At 57.0% G+C, this 20,643-nt stretch overlaps 2 protein-coding genes across 4 annotated transcripts; both read left to right on the top strand.

Moving 5' to 3' along the window:
- The first annotated feature begins 1,994 nt into the window (after window positions 1-1,994).
- Window positions 1,995-14,028, top strand: LOC306807081 (adhesion G-protein coupled receptor G1-like). Its single transcript, XM_079316346.1, has 15 exons — window positions 1,995-2,047; window positions 2,091-2,156; window positions 7,316-7,403; window positions 7,859-8,278; window positions 8,758-8,881; window positions 8,958-9,105; window positions 9,189-9,317; window positions 9,526-9,642; window positions 10,183-10,228; window positions 10,564-10,664; window positions 10,748-10,863; window positions 11,802-12,073; window positions 12,671-12,782; window positions 12,954-13,222; window positions 13,375-14,028. The coding sequence occupies exons 3-15, from the start codon at window positions 7,364-7,366 to the stop codon at window positions 13,479-13,481; spliced, it is 2,001 nt and encodes a 666-aa protein (XP_079172472.1). The 5' UTR covers window positions 1,995-2,047; window positions 2,091-2,156; window positions 7,316-7,363; the 3' UTR covers window positions 13,482-14,028.
- Window positions 14,029-14,458: 430 nt separating this feature from the next.
- On the top strand, window positions 14,459-20,152 carry LOC306807083 (adhesion G protein-coupled receptor G3-like). 3 transcript variants are annotated; one of them, XM_079316351.1, is made up of 13 exons: window positions 14,459-14,848; window positions 15,286-15,315; window positions 15,398-15,554; window positions 15,632-15,740; window positions 16,271-16,411; window positions 16,500-16,622; window positions 16,702-16,741; window positions 16,822-16,922; window positions 17,375-17,487; window positions 17,594-17,877; window positions 18,139-18,232; window positions 18,643-18,929; window positions 19,358-20,152. In XM_079316351.1, exons 1-13 carry the CDS (start codon window positions 14,767-14,769, stop codon window positions 19,471-19,473), a joined length of 1,677 nt encoding a protein of 558 aa, XP_079172477.1. In that variant the 5' UTR covers window positions 14,459-14,766; the 3' UTR covers window positions 19,474-20,152. The 3 variants fall into 3 exon arrangements, with proteins under 3 accessions (XP_079172477.1, XP_079172476.1, XP_079172475.1); XM_079316350.1 differs by lacking the exon at window positions 16,822-16,922 and having other exon boundaries at window positions 16,271-16,741; XM_079316349.1 differs by lacking the exons at window positions 16,822-16,922; window positions 19,358-20,152 and having other exon boundaries at window positions 16,271-16,741; window positions 18,139-18,877.
- The last annotated feature ends 491 nt before the right edge of the window (window positions 20,153-20,643 follow it).

The raw sequence follows: 20,643 nt of genomic DNA, 5'->3' as shown, positions 1-20,643 counted from the left end.
TTCAGGAACTTTTAGGGTTTTAGGGGGGTTTAGGGCATTTAGGATATTGTAGGGGTTTCGGGACATTTTAGAAAGCTTTAGGAGCTTTCAGGATCATTGAGGACTTTCAGGAACTTTAAGCATATTTAGGAGCTTTAATGGATTTAGGAGATCTTAGGACTCTTAAGAAGTTGTAGGGCTTTCATAGGAATTCCCCAGTTTGAGCAATAAACCCTTATCAGACCGAGCCCAAGGGCAAATGTCCCTTGCAAGAGACAACACAAGGATTTCCTCCCTCCTCGTGCTCGGGCAGTGTCTTTGAAGGTCTGTCGATTTACAGATAATCCCGACAACACCAGCAAGTGCAGGCGTTGACCTAAAAATAACTCCTGATAACGTCAAACGCGGACAAAAGACTCTTTGTTCCACGAACGGCAGCAAAGAATCCTTTCCTCGGTGGTCCGAGGGGTCTGCACCTAACTCCCCTCTCCAGGAGAGCCTAATCCTGGTTTTAGCAGCGCTATTCCCGGGAGGTGGATTTATGGCGTGTGCCGGTCGGGATGACCTGCAGTGGGAGGCTTTGGCTCCCCGCGATGCTCCCGCGGCTCTGGCTGCTCTGAGCGTGCGTTTCTGAGCTGGCCCAGCTCCCCGAGGCGTGGGGCCGGACTTCAAAGGCGGCTCTGTTAGCCACGCTCCGGCCGCTTTAGCCACGGCCCGGCCATGTGAGCTGCTTCCCATGGGAGCCTGGTCCCGTGGCAGCCGGGGAAATTGGGGATTCGGAGCTGGGAATTAAACCAAGCAGCGGTGTGATGCAAGTGTGCGGGATGTCCTCTGCTTCAGGGATCCCAAAGCAGCCATGGCACCTGCGGTGGCACAATCCTCGTAGATCAAGGTCCATCACCTTCTCTACTGGAAAGGGAAGTTGTTTCCACCCTTCCCCCTGCAGAAAGAAAAGTCTCATTCAAGCCATTGAAAATATCTGCAAGAGCAACTATTTACCCAGGGCACTTCCCGGAGCTCTCCCCCCGCCCCGCTCCCTCCGCTCCCTGCGTCTCGGCTTTCTGCAGCCCGGCTGTTTCCCGGGGCACACACAAAGGGCTGGATGCAGGCGCTGCTTGCCAGCAGCTTTGCCCACTCCAACAGCGCTGCCTCGACGCTTTCCAGCCCCAGCTCCCACTGAGAGTTCCCATCTCCAGCCTTGGGGTGATGGTGAGGGCACTGGGTCGCATCCAGGCTCTGCACCCCACATCGCAGCCCACCTGCTGCAGTGGAGGGCTGTGTATCCCTGCGATCTGGGCTCCTTGCCCTGCTCCTTTCCTCCCTCGCACCCTGCGGGGAAAGGGACAGGGGTCACCGGGACACTCCGTCCCGGCTGCTTTCCCATTAATTGTTATTTTTTAATCCCGTTGGCAGTCAGGCGTGCAGCCTCCTGGCTCCGGCTCCTCCGGCCCCGGCCCGCCGCTGGATGCCCGCCAGCCCGCAGCTGAAGGGCGGCGGGACACGGCACGCCCGGCTGGCCCCAGCCGGGGTCCCCCGGCCCACCGTGGTGCCGGTGCCGACCGGACGGGCGGGGGGACACAGCCCGGTGCTCCCAGCCCGGTGCCCGCAGGCTGCGCCGGGCCGGGCCGAACCGAACCGGGCAGGTGCCATGACCGAGGGCAGCGGCCCCGCAGCCCCCGCAGCGATCTCGGAGGGTCTCGCTGGGGATGGGGAGGGGCCGCTGGTCCCGGGATACGCTCTGAGCCCAGCCGAGCTGCGAGGTGCTGAGCCGTGCCGTGCAGTGCTGTGCCGAGCTGAACCGAACCGGGCCGGGCCAAGCCGAACCGGGCAGGTGCCGTGAGCGCCGGCGGTGACCCGGCGGCTCCCGCAGAGATCGCGGGGGTCTCGGAGGGGTCGGTGCCGGGCGAACAGTGGCGGTACCGCCCCGCTGAGTCACCGCCCGCCGGGGGGACGGGGCGGGGCGCTGCTCCCGGAGCTCCGCGCGGAGCCGCACGGGCTGCGAGGTGTGCAGCGGTGCTGGGCCGAGCCGTGCCGAGCCGTGAGGTGCGGAGCCGAGCCCAGCCGAGCCGTGAGGTGCGGAGCCGAGCCGAGCCGTGCGGAGCCGTGCGGAGCCGGGCGGTGCCGGGCGGTGCCGGGCGGTGCCGGGCCGTGCCGAGCCGAGCCCGCCCCGAGTGCAGGTATGGGAAAACGGGGCGCGGCTGAGCCGCTGGTGCGGGGGAGGATCGGGGAGCCCGGAGTCCGCCGTGGGGGTGCCAGAGGCACCGGGAGCCGAGGGAGTGCTGCGGCGCTCCGGGAGCGGGCAGGGCGGCGGGAGGGAGTGAATAGGGAGGGTGTCAGCCGGGGCTGGGGCACCCAGCGGGGCTGGGGCACAGGGCTCCGCGCGGACGGTGGCACCGGGCAGGGAGCAGCCTGGATGGATGGAGCGCAAGGGTCTCTATGGGGGGCTGAGCGGCACCCGCGGGGTTCGGCGGTCGGTGTGATGTGTCCGGCTGGGCAGCGCCCGGGGACTCTTCTCGTGGTGCGAGTGAAACCAGCCTTCATCCCTGCTCCATGGGAGCACTCGCCTGTCCCGGAGCCAGGCTGGATTCCCGGGCCATGGAGCCACAAAGCCCCCTGAGCTGCCCGGACCGGCTGTTCCGAGCTGCTGCCAGCGGCAGAGCTGAGCTCCACGAAGCCCCGGCCGTCGGCCCGGTGTGTGGCCATTGCTCCCCACTCCATGGGAAGCACCAGCACACCCCATTCCTTTCTTTTCTCCCTCCCGGCGGAGGGTGCAGCATCCCGTGGGATCACCGGCATGTCTCGACAGGATGATCTCCCTTCCCTAAAATGCCTTTTGGGGGGATTCCTCCTGCAACATCCCAGTTTGCTGCTGCCGGTCCTGGCATGTCACTGCGGGATCTGGGATGTAGGATGCTTGGGGTGGTCTCTACCCACTGTCTGTGCTGCCCCTCCAGAGAGAGCAGCATAACTCGGTGAGACCAGCTGGAGAATAGAAATGAAGTCTCCTGGAATAACCTCCTGGCAGAGAGTCTGGATGGCTGTCGTGGAGGGAAGGGAGCCAAAGCCCATTTCATGGTCTGAGGGCTGCAGTAACCCCCCCTGCCCCCGCCCCCAAGCTCCACCGCCAGCGGGGAGCCAGGAGTGTTTCGGAGGTGGGAGGAGGGCAAATCCTTTGAGCCCGGGACTGCAGCCACAGTGGGGTTTGCCTGTGTCCCTGCTGGGTTTGCAGCTCCCATGTGAATTAAGCCAAGGATTGAAAATGCTGCATACTTGGTTGCAGTCCAGCTCTTAATCCTGCGGTCTGGGGGCTGCTATTCGTAGAGTAACAGGTTTGCAAGCAACTGTGTGTTGCCTGGACGGGGATCTCCGGGATTGGCCATCCCTGCACCTTGCTGTGGCACCCGTGGGTGCAGGGTCAGAGCAGTGTGGCTCACAGACAGCAGGTTGGACCGTTCCCAGCGTGCCAAAGTCTGCACGGGACCAGCTGGGCACAGCCTGCTGGCGCCTGTTTTTCAGGAGCGCTTGGCCTCACCAAGTCCTTTCCCATCAGCTCACCCGACAGCTGGGGTTTGGCAGGAATCTGGGAGGCCCACAGTCTCTTACCTGGCTCCTTGGGTGCTGCAAACTTTGCCCTCACTAAGCTTCAGCACCTTGCTTTCTGTGCCAAATACCTGGGAGCCTGATCTGGGGTGATCCTGAGCTACTTCGGGCTGCTTTGCACCTCCCTTCCCTGGCACCTGCAGCACAGGCAGGCAGTGAGGACCTTGCTCATGTGAAGGGGGATAAGACCTGGCAGTGCACAGCGTGTTTTGGGAGCCATTTGAAACCCAAGGAAGTGGTTTGGAAGGGGGATATGCAGGAGGGGAAATGGGGCTGCTCTCTAAGAAGACTGTGTGGTGGGAGTGCATGGCAGGGACAATTGTCTGTACCCTCTGTGGCCAGAGGTGTCCTTGCATTACTTTGTCACTGTGTCACGTCAGCCTCAGTCTAGTGCCGGTGTACCTGGTTCTTTGCAGAGTGTGTGTGGCTGCTGCTGAAGCCACAAGGCTTCGTGTGCCACTGAGCCAGTGTTGCCCTGGCACTGGAGGAAGTGCTGGGTTAGTTCACCGTAATGTTTCTGTTTGTGGTGTTTTTTAGGAAATGGAAATTTTAAAAAAAAGTTTTGAATGTCAAGACCCATCTCTAAGCAAACGCTGTCTCAGGAGCCCCAGGCACTGGCGGGTGCCTGTGCCAGCCTCCCCCTGGTGCTCCCCAGGCCTTTGTGGAAGGGATGGCTGCCAGCAGCTGGCAATGAATAGATCTGGCAGGGAGCTGTGCCACTCCCGTGGGAATCACTACAGATCTGGTTTCATCCTCTTGGCAAGACTCATCTTGAAGGTGCTGGGTGTTCTGTGCAGTGCCACGGCCCGGGACAAGCTGAGGCACCCTGTGGCACAGCTTGGCACCACTGGGCTGCTGGCACAGTGCAGCTGCCCCTCGGCTCCTTGGGCATTAGCAAATGCACCCGGCTGGCCCCAGCTGCCCACCAAGCCGGGAATCACCTGCCAATGTCGGGAATCACCTGCCAATGTTGGGAATCACCTGCCAATGTCGGGAATCACAAGCCAGTGTTGGGAATCATGTGCCAATGCCATGAATAACGTGGGGCTGGCCCCTGTGGACACACACCACTGGCCAAGGACAAGGACACTTTGTGAAGCACTCAGATACTGACACTGGGGCATCCCTTTGTAAGAGAGCCCTGCTGGGCTCCTCACATCCTTGGACAGCTCCAGACCCAGCCACACTGTCTTTGGTCCCTATGGTGAGTGGCTGGTTGTGCAAAGCAGTTTTGCACCTCTGGGAGCCCGTCCTGGCTTGCCTCTCAGTACCACAGTTTCCTTATCATGTTGCTGAGTCTCTGCCTGAGTAACCCACTGTGGTGACGAGCTTCAGACTCATTAACATCTTGAGGAACACAGCGTCACTTTCCTAACGGACCTGGAAGGAAAACAGATAAAAGCCCCTGGATCTCCCTGTTTCCGGTGTTTGTTTGAGTCATCAGAGCATCTTCCCTTCTTGGGGAAAAAAAGTCATACCCAAAACCACGTGCCACCTCCAAGAGCTTAAATACTTGCTGCCAAGTCACCCAGAAAGCAGTAAGGTGGTAGTAAACACTGAGCTTTTTGTTTGTGGGGTTTTTAGTCTTTTTTCTTTCTCCATTCACCTAGGGTTCAGAGACCTCAATATAATGCTTTGGCCTTTCTTTCCAAGACCAGTATGTTAATGGTGATGGGAGGATAGGAACTGGTGCCCAGGAGTAAGGCTCTCTCTCTGCTGGTAAGGGAGTCTGCTCCAAGCTGTGCCCAAGAGTGTCTGCCACCTCTCTGTACATAATTTGGTTGATTTTGAGGCCAAGCCAGGAATTTTTCCCCACTGTCATCCACGTATGGGAAGATGACGAGGCAGGAGTCAGCCCTGATGAGAACTAGGCACATCCGGCTACCTTTGCTGTGCTTTCTGCCAGCCTGGATGGAAGCCGTGGCTTCTCACTGCGAAACCATTTTCAGGGGATTTTCTCTGGCTATTGTTCGGCTCAGGAAACGGCAATCGGCGTCAGGGCGAGCGGGACCGTGCAGGGCTGGGAGGGGAAATACCGGCTCCCCACCCTCCTTCCCACAGGGATTTCTGGTCCCAGTTGAGTAACGGTGAAAGGGGCTGGTCCTCTCCAACCATCCCAGAAAAACCTTAAAGATATCAGCATAGTGGGATGGGCTGAAACCTCATTAGGATTCAGCATTCCCCATCCAGAGGCGATGCTTTATTGACGTGCCAGCTCTGTGCTGCCTCAACAGGGTTGGCATTCACATTACTTTTAAGTGATCCAGATGTTTCCCATCACCAACAGCGTTTTGCCACCCCAGGTCCGAGTTTTTTGGATATGTATGAGTGATTTCTAAGTGTGTGGCCCTGTCCAAATCCATTTACCTTGCCAAGTCATGCCTGTGCCATACCCTCCCAGCTCACACTGGGAGACCTCTTTGGTGTCACTTAGTTACAGCCACAGCAGCAGGTTAATTAACAACCCGGAGCCCCCTTCTGGTGATAAATTGCCACAAGAAAAAAATAGATGGAGAGTGGGCTGTACACCTGTGCAGGACCTGTGCTGGCTAGAGAAACTTCCAGACAAAGCCTGTGCTGCTGGGAGAAATCTGCTAATGAGTTTGTAAGCATCTGGTGACCCTTGAGCATCTGGGAGAGCTCGTAAACCTTTGCAGGTGATGCTGGTTGGTGCCTCAGCACCTGCTCACAGCAATAGCTGTGATCTATCAGTAACAAAACAGGATTCCACTGCTTGGTGGGTTTGGGGGGGTATTTGAGAGCAGTGCAGAGTGGGGTGCAGCAGTGGCAAGTGGTGCTGGCTGCACTTTGGGCATTGTCCAGTGTTGGGCTGGGCCAGCTGCTCTGACAGCCCCCCAGTGCTGTCCCACCCTGGGGGGGTTTCTGCTGGTCACCAGACCCTGGCAGGGTGTGTCCCATGGGTGAAGCGACAGCAGGGTGAGGAGGAGGAGGTGACACTCGGTGCATCTCAGCAGAGCTGGAGCTGCAGTTGGTGGCCTGAGGCAGGCAGAAGGGGCTGTAGGTGTGAAGGCTGTGGCTGGGTGAGCACAAGGGTGTAGCAGCACTTGAGGCTGCCAAGTGCTGGCCTGGTGTAGGTCACAGAAGCCTCCCACAAAGACAAAAAAAAAGGGTTGCGGAGCAGAGTGACAGATGAAGGGATGGGCAAAGGGGTGCACAGGATGTGGTCCAGCTGGTTGAGAGCAGAAGATTTGGGCAGCCATGGCTGCTGTGCTGGCATTGCCAGGATGTGCCTGGGAGAGCCTGTTTCTGCAGACTGAAATGATGGAGTGGTCTGCAATGTGTCCAGCTCCTCAGCTAATCTGCAGGAGTTGAAAGCATCAGAGAAAATAATTTTAGGGCTGGTGAATTAGGAAACCACAGTTTCCTTCTGTTCCTATCATTTATGATAACAAGTCAGGGTGTTAACTGAGATGTGAAGCTGAGCAGAAGGGGGACCCCTCCTATGTGAGTTCTTTGATGATTGGAGTCTGTGCTGGAGTGAGGGGCACCCTTTCCATGCTAAGGACTCAGGGGCTTCCAGCCTCTGCCATCCTTCCAGCGCACAGCCAGCTTGGATGCCCAGTGTTCCTGGCTCCTCCTGGATGCAAAGGCAACAGGGAGCTGGCTGTGACATGGCTGGTGTCCCACATGCACAAACTTTGCTCTCCATCCCTGTCTTCATGGCATGGGGGATACTCAAATACTCACGTGGCCTCTTCCTTTTGTGCCCTTCCAGGCTCTGCTGTTTCTTTGAAGGCCAAGCCAAGGTAGAGAGCTGCCCAGGATGAAGGTTCTCTTCCTGCTCCTTCTCTCCCCCCTCCAAGGTAGGCTGTCCTGCTTTGGGCTTTTGAGCTGGGTTTGGGCTGCTGGGAGTAACTGGCAACCCCAAAACATTGTCTGGGGGGCAGCATGAGATGAAGGCTTCCACAGAAGTAAAACATTTCATAGGATGATGTGACTGTGGTGGGTCTGTCTTTTCCAGGGAAATGAGATGGTCTCCATCCATCCTTTCTGGGAATGGAGAGCTCCTCTTTCAGTGTCTGCTGATGTGACATGTGTGGGAGGGTGTCCCTGAGAGACAGGAGGGCCTGTTTCCCGAGGGCCCTGGCAGGTCCTGGCAGCGTGGCTGTGACACTGGGACGTGGCTGGTGTCACACAGCCTGGGGGACAGGGCTGGGATAACTGGGTGGAGAGCTGCATGCCACATGTGACAGCTGCTGCAGGGCTGCAGTGCTGGCTGGGGCTGCTGTCCAGCTGCTCCCTGTGCTGTGCCATGCAGGGGTGGGAGCTGGCAGGGAGGAGGATTTTCGCTTCTGCGGCGACCGGAACCAGACCCAGGAGAGCTCTGTCATCTACGAGGATGGCCCTGCCACCATCTCCATCCAGAACACGGCCCAGGCACTGCTCATCAAGAGGCCCTTCTTGCCAAACAGGAGAAACTCCTACTACAAGTACAGCCTGCCCCCCACCTTGGGCAGGTACCGCTTCTGCATCTACTGGTTTGAGTCCAACAGGACCCTGAGGCTGGTGTATGGGAAGCAGAGCATCCTCCTGGGTGGGGACCCATCCAGCAGCATCCCCCGGGGACAGGAGAGCCAGGAGACTGAGAGAACCACAGCCTACATCTTCAATGTGTCCTACATCGTCAAGGGTGGGAAGAACACCTCCCTGGATGCTAAAGCAGAATACTTCTTCCCTGGTAAATGCAATTTCATGTTATTTTAAGGAAATTAAGGGGTTATTTTGTCCCCAGCCTGTTCCCCAGTCATCATCAGAGCACTGGTTGTTTCCCAGTGTTTGGTTTAGCCTGGTGATTTGAAAATAGCTGAAGGGTGACTGAAGGGGATGTAGGTTTCTTGAAGCAACTCAAAGACAGGCCTGGTATCCAGCATCCCTAAAGGTGGAGATTTTCAAAATGCTGCCTAAAATCCTGGAAAACTGAGGTTTTTGCAGTGGTTTCTCAGGGTCCAGTCTCCACCATGAGGTCCCCATGGCCTCAGTGGGAACTGAGCTCTGGGTGGCAGGAAAGCCCTGTGGATTGGGGTCACTGTCAGCCTTCCTGGCTTGGGGTCACCTTGAAGCCTTCAGCTTTCTGCTCCCACCAGGGCTCTGCCAGTTAGTTTGGGGCACGAGGAAGCCAATTCTGCCATGCATTTCATGGCATTTCATTTCCACCAGCCTCTCCAGAGAGCATGCCTGTCTGGGAGCAGGATGTGGAGCAGCAGCTCAGCACCTTGGACCAGCTCATTGCCCAGCCCCTGGCAGCAGCCCCGGGAGCCAGGGAGCAGCAGAGGCTCCGGCGGTGAGTCCCAGCCTGTCCCACCCGTGCTGCTGCCAGTGCACCCCCCTGCATCCTCACTGTGCCCCTTCCCCAACAGCAAACTGGGGGAGCTGCAGAGGATGCTGGCCAAGGTGGAGCTGGAGGGGCAGAACCAGACCTTTGGGGAGGCCACAGTGCACGCCACTGTCCTGAGGATCCAGCCCAGCCAGGCTCCTCAGCACCTGACCTTTGCTTCCCAGAGAGAGGTGGGTCCTGGAAGCCTGCCCTAGTGCTCTTGGCTTATCAAGCTTTCTCTCAATCTCTGTTCCTGATGAGTCTTTCTTTGCAGGAGAGTGGAGAGGTCCAGGGATTCACAGTGGACCTGCCAAGCAGCCTGTTCACAATGGGGAAGGAGAGGGAGGAGGTGGTGGAGCACAGGGTGCTCCTCATGGACATCAGCAGGCAGACCATGTTCCAGGTAATGCCCAGGTGAATGGCATGGTGGGGTGTCCCGTGGTGCTGGGGTGCCACCAGACCAGCTGGTGCTCACTGGGAGAAGATGCTTCAAAGATGAGCTAAAAGCTTGACAGCTGAAACCATGAGACATTCTTCCTGGGCACTCTCCTCTGCTTCACACCTGGCAGCTCTCCCTTCCCACACTGCCACTGCCTCCTCTTCTCCTGCAGGATGAGAACAGCAGCCATGTCCTGGGGGACAAGGTGGTCAGCATCTCCCTGGTGGACACGGTGGTGGCCAACCTCTCTGACCCAGTGGTCCTCACCTTCTTCCACGACCAGCTGCTGGTAGGTGGGGAAACAGCCTCAGAGAGCCTGATCCCACCAGGCATGGGGGGAGGAGGGCTCAGGCCCTGCCAGCTTAGGTGTGGTCACAATGCAGCAGCTCCATGGCCTGCCTGTGCAGATCTGCTGTGTCTTCTGGGGCTGTAGCACAATCACAGCTTGGCTGTGGGCACTGGTGGTGGCACTGCCTTCCCCTCTCCAGGAGACACCTCATGGCAGGTGTGTCACACCCAGCACCGTCACCAGGGCTGGAGTACACCCTGTGCTGGCAGACCCTTGGCTCATTCATGGCTCTGACAGGTGCCTGCTCAAAGATGAGCCCTTTGTTTGGAAAGGAGGATCTGGAAGGAGGTGTCTGCTCCATCTGTTGGCAGAGTGGTCTCTGCCTGGAGCCCACTCCCACCATAGGGAAGCCTGGTTTATCTAAGTTGTCTCCTGAGACCATCTTGTCTCCTGCCCTGTGTTGTCCCCTATCAGAAGTGCTGGGCAGGCAACAGACCCAGAGCTGCATCCTGACCAGGGCCTGTGGTTTTGTCATTGCAGAGGAACGTGACCCCACGGTGTGTCTTCTGGCAGGAGGACAGCTCTGGTGAGTGCCCCTGCCTTGGGTTGAAGTCAGTTCCTTTTCCCAAGGTGCCACAGCCCCACCAGCAGGGTGAAGGTTGCTCTGCACCTCCCTCCCTCCCTCCATCTCCATAAGCCATTCCCACAGGGCTGATAGCAGTTTTTTCCCTCCATAGCTAATCTAAGAGTTTTCCCCTTCTCTAGGGATGGATTCTTGTGCTGAGGGGGCTATTTGAGTATGTGTGCTTGGCTTGGGACAAGCTGGGACCCCCCAGTCTAGTTCTCCCTCTTTCTATGGATACCTTGCCCATGGCAGATGTTCCTGCTGCTCACCAGGTGCTCTCCCTTTCTCTTGCACAGCCAGTTCTGGGAGCTGGGACAGCTATGGGTGTACCACAGTGACAGGGAACAGCCAGACAGAGTGCAGGTGCAACCACCTCACCTACTTTGCTGTGCTCATGGTGGGTAGCACCTTCCCTCAGATCCCTCACATAATTCCCAGTGGTGCTCTTCTTCACCATCTCTCCTTCCTCCTCTTCCTCAGGTATCCTCTCCAGAGATCACCACTGTGCACAGGAATTACCTGAGTATCATAACCTATGTTGGCTGCCTGATCTCAGCTTTGGCATCCATTTGCACCATTTTCTTCCTCTACTTCAGGTACAGTCTGATGGTTCACCCCCTGCTCCCTGTGTCCTGTCCCTAGCCATCAACACCTGGGTGGGCACAACCTCTCCAAGCAGTTGGTGGCCTGGATAGAAGCACCATGAAGGAGCCTTGTTTGAAGAAAACAGAGTTTTTCTGTCCAGAATCCACTCTCTTGGTCAGGTCTCCTGCAGGGGGCTCAGAAACACCAGCTCTTTTCAATGATTTTGGAAAATCTTGTTGTAATGGATGCAGCAGACAGTAAACTGCAAAGATCTTTTCAAGTACCTGGAGGAGAGCATGAATGTCTTCTCCTGAGTCATGTCACTGATTCTAAGTGGATGATTCAGACCTGAAATCATAGAGTGATAAAAATTTAGAATGGTTTGGGTTGCAGGAGACTGAAATATTATTTATTTCCAAACACCTTCCACTACACCAGGTTACTCAGAACTCCATCCAACCTGGCCTTGAACAATTCCAGGGATGGGGCATCCACAATTTCTCTTGGCAACCTGTGCCAGGGCCTCACACCCTTCTCACCAAAGGGAAGAATTTCTTCTGAATATCTAATCTAAACCTGCCCTCAGATTGAAGCATTCCCCCTCATCCTGTCACTCCATGCCCTTGCTCAAAGTTTCTTTCAAGCTCTCTTAGGCACTGGAAGGTGCTTGAAGGTCTCCCTGGAGCCTTCTCCAGGCTGCACAACCTCAACTCACTCAGCCTGTCTCCATAGGAAAAGTTTCAGCCCTCTGAGCATCTTCAGTGTAGGGTCAGCTGAGGGGGCTGGATTTGCACGTGGGATGGGTGATCCCACCTGTGGGGTTGGTCCCTCAGTCCCTGGCACTACCAAAGAGTCTCTTTGCTCTTCTTCTGGGGCAGGTAGCTCCATGCAGGGCTGAGGGGTGCTGTGGGCACTGTTGGTGCTGAGCTCTGTCCCTCTGATTCTCTAGAAGCAAACAGCGAGACCAGATCACGAGCATGCACATCCACATGAACCTGCTGGTCGCCATCTTCCTCCTGGACATCACCTTCCTCATCTCTGAGCACCTGGCTGCCAGCAGCGAGGCCATCTGCAGAGCTGGGGGGTTGTTTCTGCACTTTTCACTGCTGAGCTGCCTCACCTGGATGGGCATTGAGGGCTACAACCTCTACCGGCTGGTGATCGAAGTCTTCAACGCCTACCATGACCACCTCCTCCTCAAGCTGTGCCTGGTGGGCTGGGGTGAGCATGGGGGAGGCAGACATGGGTAGGAGGGACACTCAGGGAGGTCTTTCCCACTGATCCCATGCCTGGATGGGGATGGAGACACAGCTGTGGGGGAGCAGCTTGGTGGAGATCTCTTTGTCAAGGGCTTTGGTGGAGAAGGAGGCTCGAAGGCTGAGAGCAGTGGTTGGAGCTAAAGCAATGGGTCATCCTGGGGGATCACCCAGCAATGGAGAACTGTGAGAGCCACCACTTGGGATCTTTTAATAGTAATAGGGTCCTTTCTTTCTGAAAGAAACATCCAGGAAAGCCCAGAGAGATGGGCTGGATGCAGGAAACACCCATGCTTCTCTGCCATGCTCTGGGCTGGAGGTCATGGCAGGAAGATTTTATGATCCTTTATGGTCTAAAGCTCCACATCCCTGGGTGGTGCCTAGCTGGGGTCAGCACAGCACCACCCCCTCCTCAGCTGGAGCTCATGTTGTGCGTTCCATCCTTGGTTACCTTTTGGGAGGGAGGATGTTGGTTGTGCTCTCTGCAGGGAGAAAGGGATAACAAGTCCTTTCAGAAGGCCAGGGAGTAGGGCAGCCACTTCACTCTGCTCTTTCCACCCAGGATTCCCCTTCTTGTGTGTGATGCTGATCTTCCTGGCCAGCTGGACCAACTACGGCCCCTTCTCTGTTCCCATCTACGAATCCATTGATGGCAGATCCACCAATGCCACCATGTAAGTCCTGACATATGGGTTACCTGCTCTCTGGTCTTGGTCTGGGGCTTTTCTGGGGTTTTGTCCTTCCTCCCTGGTGCTGGGCTGGCACCACACTCCTGTGCTTCCCCAGCCCTCCTGGTGACCCTGGGGAGGGCACAGTGTGACCCTCTGCCCTTTCTCTCCCTCCAGATGCTGGATCACCAGCCCCCTGATCCATAACATCGTGAACCTGGGTTTCTTCAGCCTGGTGTTCCTGTTCAACTCAGTCATGCTGGGGGCCATGGTGCGGGAGATCCTGCGGCAGAACAAGAAAGGTCACAAGCTCAAGCACGTCCTGGCCCTCTTTGGGCTGAGCATCCTGCTGGGCATCCCCTGGGCACTGATCTTCTTCTCCTTCACCTCTGGGGTGTTCTGCCTTGTCTCCCTCTACATCTTCACCATCATCAACTCCCTCCAAGGTGAGCCTGTGACTGTGGGCTCTGCTAAAGGGCGCCAGGATTTTCAGGGATGCTGGTGGGGTGGGGATGCTCTGTCAGGTTGGCTGGCTCTCTCTCAGCTGGCTGTTTGTCCCTCAAGGGGGCTCACCTACACATCCTCTCCCCTCTGCCAGGTTTCCTCATCTTCCTCTGGTACTGGACCATGGTGCTGCAGGCGAGGAAGTCCCCTGACTCTCAGAGCAGCTCTGACAGTGCCAAGCTGCAGCCCAGCAGCAGCTGAGTGCCATGGTGGCCATGCTGTGCCAGAGCTCCCCACGCCAAGGACGGCCACAAGAAGGACCACACCGTCTGCTTTGCTACTGCACTTGCCCCCTAGTGCCACAAGGAGCCCAGGGACCCACACCAGGGCTGGCCATCCCCCACCTCTGCTGGCCCCCTCCCCAGTTTTCCCACCCACTCCATCCTGACTGGCTTGGCACCCTTGGGGGAGGAGGGAAGGAGGGAGGGAGGGATGCTTACTTGGGCAGTGGGGGCTGTAAAAAGTGGAAGGGGCAGGGAGAGGGTCCCCAGTGACTTTGGATGTCCCCTCCCACATCCTGAGGCCAGGGATGATGGGTGGGAAAGGCTCAGTTTTCAGCCCTTGCTGCTGGTCACCATGAGGGTCCTTCCCCAGGGAAGACAGATTGATTCTGCCCCCACCACACCCTCAGGCAGCTGAAATAATCTATTTTTGTTATTTTGTTGAATGTCTATTTTTGGGTGATGTAGGGGTTCAGTGAGCGTGCCTACACACCAGACTTGTGCCCATTAAAGTTGTTCCTCTCGGAGTGTGGGGTCTCTGCTCAGTGCTTTGGTGGGCTCTGCAAAGGGATTCATCTCTCATCTGGGTTATCCCATTCCTGGGGCAGGACCCAGCATTTCATCCTGCTGAGCTGGAGCTGATAATGGTGCTCCTGGCAGAGCGCTGCCTGCCTGGTGCCATTGGGGTTGGGGCTATGAAGGGAGGTACCATGGCTTGGGAAGTGTCTGGGGACTGTCACTAACCAGCAGAAAGGGAGGCTGGTGAAGGACAGGGAGGCATTAAGGGATGAGAATCATGCCCTCAGTGGCTGTAGGGCCAGGCACAATCTGGCTGTGCCTCTTGCAAGCAAAGCAACCTTCCATCCCACCATTCCCCTTCCAGCTGGCTGCTGATCATCACCCTCCACCCAGCTGGGGCAGGAGCACCTTGCAAGTAAGGGGATGTTTCATCCTAGTTTATGATGAGGATGCTCCAGCATTTGTTGGTTAGGGCTGTCAGTCCCTTGGCAGGACTATGGGGAGAAAGGGAAAGCAAAAAGCCTGGAGCTGGTTGTGGGAAGGCAGCGCTGGAAACGCTGCGGCTCCAGCGGTTGCTGCCGTTGCTGTGGGCTGGGACAGGAGGTTACTTGCCAGCCCACAGGAAAGTGTGAGGGGTTCCCAGAAGGGAAATGAGGAACAGCTCTTGCCTCAGAAGTGGCCACAAGCCCTGGGGGAGCCTGGGGTAGAGCAGAGCTGCTGGGACAAGGGGAGCAGAGTGTGCTGGGATGGCTGGGTGCAGCCAGGAGACCCCACAAAGTGGCTTGAAGTTGTTCCTGGGCACTGTCGTGCTGTTCCTGCTGCTGCCTGGTGAGTGGCAGGTGAAGGGGGGACAGGCATCCTTAGCACAGGAGGTGCACGGGGTCTGTGGGAAGGTGTTCACCAAAAGACCGTGTGGGGATTTCATCCTGAAATGTGGACAGGCCAGAGGGGAGCATCCCCACTGGGGTGTGCAGAGGTGAGCAGATTAGAGGGTTTTGTTGCTGGGGGCTTTTTTAAAACCTGGGTTCGGCAGTCCAGGGTCTCCTTTGTGAGCTCCTTTGGTAGTCTGCACACAGTGGTTTTGCCCTCACCAGCTCTGATTGCTGTCCGGGTGTTTTTGAAGCCCATGTAACTGCAGGACTGTTCTTTAAAACCTGGCAGCTGCCAGAGCCTCCTGCCTTCTCTTCCCCTTTGCCTCTGGACAGAGGGAGGGCTGACCCTAGATTTTGGTGTTTCCCCCCTTTCTCCATAAACTCCTCTTCCAGATGTTGCCGTAGGACAGAACAGCTGTTCTGGTGAGTGCTCCCCTCCCACTCCTACCCTCGCTCCCAGTGCCCTCCCAGTGCTGCCCAGTGCTCACCTGCTGCCCCCTCCCAGTCCCGCCTCGGGGTGATGAGCACCCCACGTGCTGCAACGCCACGGTGGAGCAGCAGAGCCGCGGCGACAGCCGCATCCTGAGCTTGTCCCAGAACTGCCCGGAGCTGTGGCGCTCCGGCAGCCGCGCCTGTGCCTGCCTGCGGGAGCGCTCCTTCAGGTACTGCCGGGGGGCAGGACAGGGTCTGTGGGCTCAGTGCCCGTGCCCAGCCGTCCCACGGACCCCTTGTCCCACAGGCTGCTGCAGTCGGGGCAGCACAGCAGGCTGGATGGGCTCAAGACGCTGCTCATGATTGTCACCAGGGATGACACCCGTGACATCCTCATCGCCTTCTCCCCCACAGAGGTGAGGTCTGCTCCTCCCTCTCCCTGCTTGGAAGGTCGCACACCTTCCGAGCATCCCTCAGCCCCTGCCCCAGGGCTTGGTGTGCTCTTCCTCATCCCTGTGGGGCTGCATCATGGGCCCACATCAGCTTCAACATCCCTTGGCAAGGAATCATGTGAAGTGACTTGGGAGGAAAGAGCCTTCCCCAAGGAGCCATCTCAGCAGCCCAGGTGGTCAGGGGGAGCGTGAGGTAGGAAAGGAGGAGAGACATGTGTGACCTTGTGCCTCCTGCCCACCCAGAGGCTCTCCAGGCTCTGGATGTCCCAGGGGACCGTGTGTGGGTGATGGTGGGTACAGAATCTGCTGGGTCCCACTCCCAGCTCTGCCCCCATAGCTGCTGGGTGCTGGGGATTTGGTTCTTCCCTTCTGCCCTCGGGGCTCCTGCTGATGTTGCTGAGCAAACCCACCTGGGGCAGGCTGGAGCAAGATTGGTGGGTTGTGAACAGAGATGTGACATGGCAACAGCAACCTCTCACTGTTCTCTGCTGCAGGGCCCCAGAAGGCTGAACACTACAGAGGAAGGGAATGCAGGTAAAATCCACCTCCCCAAGGAGATATTCCTCTCCCTGAGTAACAAAACGGTGCCTGTGGTGGTGACAGTCCTCAATATCCAGCAGCTTGGCATGTTCAAGGTACAGGCTGGCATTGCCAGCACCCTTCATGCTGCCACCAGCACTTGCCACCCAGCAGCTCAGCTCTTGCAGCGCTTCCCCTCCACAGGAAAGCAACCAGACAGCTCAGGTGCTGGACAACACCGTGGTGGGCATCACAGTGGGAGAGAGCAGCATCTCGGGGCTGCAGAAGCCTGTGCAGCTCACCTTCACCCACAGGGAACTGCCCCAGGTGAGTCAGCCCTGTCTCCCTCCCTCTCCCCTCCAGTGCCCATCCTGTGCCACCGGCTGACACTGCTCTCCCCCTGCAGGGCATCACCCCTCAATGTGTCTTCTGGGATCCCAGCAAAGGTACACCCTGCTGGGGGCAGGTGTGGGGCTGGCACAGGGGCTGTACCAGCACTCACAGCCTCTCCCTCTGCCTGTTGCAGGGCAGGCTGGAGGCTGGTGCAGCAGGGGATGTGTCATACAGCCCGGGGACAAGGGGACAGTCTGCTCCTGTGACCATCTCAGCTTCTTCACCCTCCTCCTGGTGACAATCCCACTTCCTGCAGTTCCTGCTTATGCCCTGGCAGTGCAGCCTGCCTGCTCTTGCAGCCTCTTGGGTGTCATAAGCAGCCACACAGGGACAATTATAGCTGTTCTCAGGCAAGCCCCAGGCAAGCTGTTCTCACCAAGCACAGCCCCAGCTCAGCAGGTCAGCTGGAAAAGGCCCCAGCCTTGTGCAGACTCTGGCACAGCAAGGCTTAAGGTCCCATATCGTGGTGGAGACTCCCAGAAGGGTGTTCATGGTGTCACCCTCACCTCACCCTACCTCAGAGCATCTCTGCTGAGCCACCACTGCCCTGCTTCCCTTGAAGACTTTCTGGGGGCTGGTGTGGGGTCTCTGCAGAAGCCCACTGGGTTTATCAGAGTTCTGGTAGCTGCAGTCAGGTTTTCTAGGCTGGCCCAGAGTGTCTAACCCAACATCTGCATGTTTGGCAGAACCCAACTCTGGATGGCTCCACAGCAAAAGCTTTGACAGCTGTTGCCACCGCTGGCTGTGGAGTAGCCATGGCTTTCTCCATCTTCACCATGGCCTTCTGCATATTCATAAGGTGGGATGTAAGGGGCTTGCCAGGCTGGGAGAGATGTGGTGTGGTCCTGCACAAGGCCCTGCTCAGCTGTGACCCCTGTCCTTCCTGCTCCCTGTGGGACACCCAGGTGCAGGTTCAGGTTTGAGGAGACCGTCCGCATCAACCTGGGGCTGCACGTGAACCTCATGGGCAGCCTGTTCCTCCTCAACCTGGCCTTCCTGCTCAACAGTGGGCTCGCTGGCAGGACCCACCCAAGCACCTGCAGGGTCCTGGGGGGCTTCACCCACTATTGCCTGTTCTGCTGCTTCACCTGGACAGCACTGGAGGGCTGCCAGCTCTACCTGCTCTTCGTCAAGGTCCTCGGCATCTACATCCACCGCTACCTGGCCAAGCTGGGCCTGGTGGGCTGGGGTGAGATGGGGGGTGAGAGGGGCAGTGGGAGGTTTGGATTGCATATTGGGGAAAATTTCTTCACTGAAAGGTGGCTAGGTACTGGAACAGGGTACCCTGGGCAATGGTGGAATTCCCATCTCTGGAAGAGTTCAAAAGATATGTGGATGGGGCACTTGGGAACATGGTTTAGTGGTGAATGTGAGTTAATGGCTGGACTTGATGATCTTAGAGGTCTTTTCCAATTTAAACAATTCTGTGATTGCGTTTCCCTTCTTCCAGGCTTCCCTGTTCTTGTGGTGGCAGTAGCAGGAGCTATTGGCAGCTATGGAGAATACAACATCCAGACCGTGGACCACCAGGTCATAGCCCGCATGTGCGTGTGCCACTGCCCCCAGGGCTCAGGTGGCCCTGTGGCTCAGGGAGGGGTGGCTCAGTCCTGCCAGGAGTGCAGCAGTCAGGGATTGCACCCATCTGGTTTGGCTTTGCACCATGCTTCTGCTTCTGCTTCCTTAATTGTGATTGCAACACATCAGCCACCCCCACCTCTCATGCCAAGCCTCCCTGGTCACGTCTGCAGCCCTCCAGGTCATGAAGGGATGTCCAAGGTGCACCTGGAGCTTGTCCAGGCTCCCTTCCAGCTGAGCAACACGAGGGCAGTGGATAGACATCACTGTCCCCCTGCTTCACCCTGGCCTTGGAAAATGCCCTCAGGAAAAGTTCCAATGGGTGCTGCTGAGGCTTGCAGGGCTGCCTGCTGGAGGCACCATGGTTGTCTCTTTTCAGGTGCTGGATCACTTCCAAACATCTTCTGGTCCACTACATCACCAACTGTGGCTACTTTGGCCTCATCTTCCTCTTCAACATGGCTATCTTTGGGGTGGTGACCCAGAAGAGCTGCAGCTTACAGGGCACTGGGGCAGTGCAGGGAAACCAAAAGTCCTGGAAGGTGGCTCTGGTGACAGCAGGGCTTTTCTGCCTGCTGGGAGCTACTTGGGCCATGGTATTCCTCACCTATGGCATCTCCTCCACAGCCATGCTCTACCTCTTCACTATCCTCAACTCTTCCCAAGGTCAGCACTCGCTCTGGGCTGGGTTCCCTGCGCTTGGGTGGGGAAGCTGGAGGAGGCAGGAACCAGCCTGGCTGTGGGTTGACCAGGGATCCCAAGGCACCAGTGTCTTCCCAGCACTGCCATGCCCTTCCTTTTGGCAGGGCACATCAAGCAGCAGGTCCCAAGCACCAGCATGGAGCTGCTCATGGCTCCCAATTACACCTGCTTGGTGGTTTTCCTCCAAGAAAGGCATTCCTTAGCAGAGGACTAGGGACATTATCCACTCAGGGCATGTCCCAGCCAAAGGGCTTATGTGAAGGAAAAGGGGGAGGCAGGAGTGAGCTGAGGGAATCCCCTGGAAGCAGAAGGAAAGTGTCATTAGCATCCTGGCAAGATGCTTCCCACTTTTCTCCTGCTGCTGCTGAGTGTTTGTCTTCCTATCCCTGCAGGAATATTCATATTCATCTGGTTGGTTGTCCTCTACTACCCAAAGACCAAGGAGACCACTGGTTCTCTCTCCTACATCATCAGACATGACAAAACTACCACAGCTTCCCAGGACTAGCTCCTGGCTGGACCAGCTCCTGGCTGGACATCTCTTCCTGCCTGCACCTGCATCCACTGAGAGCAGTCTGATCCTGGCAGATGCAGCTTCCTCACAGAGGCAGAGATCAGTTAACCATGCCTCAGTTTACCCTCCAGTGGGCATGATCCACCTCAGCAGGGCTCTTGGCTTTGTCCCTCTCTTTCCTGGTGGACTGCCCTGGACAAGGAGTTCCAGAGATGATGCTTCTACAAACTCCCTCCAGGCTGCAGTTCCATGGTCTTGAGGTGCCCCTGATCTCATTCCCCAAGGGACAAGGAGGAAGCCCACAAAGCACCTGCCTTCAGCCAGGAGGGAGCCATCACCTTTTTGCTAGAGTTGGCTTTTGGTGCTGAACCAGGCTGGCAGTGAATTTCCTGCCACTGGAGGGAGAGGATTGACTTGCTTCAGACCAGATGTGGGAGGTTTGCATCTGGGAATCAGCAAAAAGAAGAGGAAATCCATGAGCTTCTTTGCAAAACATCTCCTTGCTCTCTGGCAGAGATCTGCTGCATGTCCTTCCTGCAAAACAGCCTCTGGGGCCAGCAGCAATTCCTTCATGGATGTTGTGTTCTAGTCAAAATGCACACACAGCTGCCTTGCAGGGCAACTGCTGTCTTCTCCTGATCTGTGTTTTGGTATTAAAACCCTGGCAGCTGTCTGAGCACTGTGAATTTAGTCTTTAATACCTACAATATTGTTTGTTGTTTGCTTTATATTAGGGAAATCAGTGGGAAAAGTCTTGCTGGCAATTTCCCATGAATGAAAAGAGAAATGTCATGAATGGAGAAATCACTATGGATGGGTGCACACACACGTGTGCCTGCACAAAGCAGCCTTTTCTCTGGTGACACTACATTTGGGTGGCACAGAGCTATGCAAAGACCAGCTTTGGTAGGGCAGGTATCCAGAGTGGGCTCCTTCCATCTCCCCACACACCAGGGTGACTCTGTGGGGAAGAGGGAAGCAGGAGGAAGGACTCTCCCATCTCTGGGTACATACTCTGGGTTTAGTTATGGGCCGGAGGGGACAAGGTCCAAGAGATGCTGCAGGGAACAGAAACACTGTGATGCACTTCATCTTCAAGCACTGTTTGAGGATGTTTTCCAACTATTACCCCCTTCCCCAAAACACCCATAAAGACACAGCCAG

Source organism: Erithacus rubecula, assembly GCF_903797595.1.
Source record: "Erithacus rubecula genome assembly, chromosome: 12".
In the NCBI taxonomy this organism is placed as follows: domain Eukaryota; kingdom Metazoa; phylum Chordata; class Aves; order Passeriformes; family Muscicapidae; genus Erithacus; species Erithacus rubecula.
The sequence above is the reverse complement of the archived record's forward strand: the minus strand, read 5'-3'. Positions and strand labels throughout refer to the sequence as shown.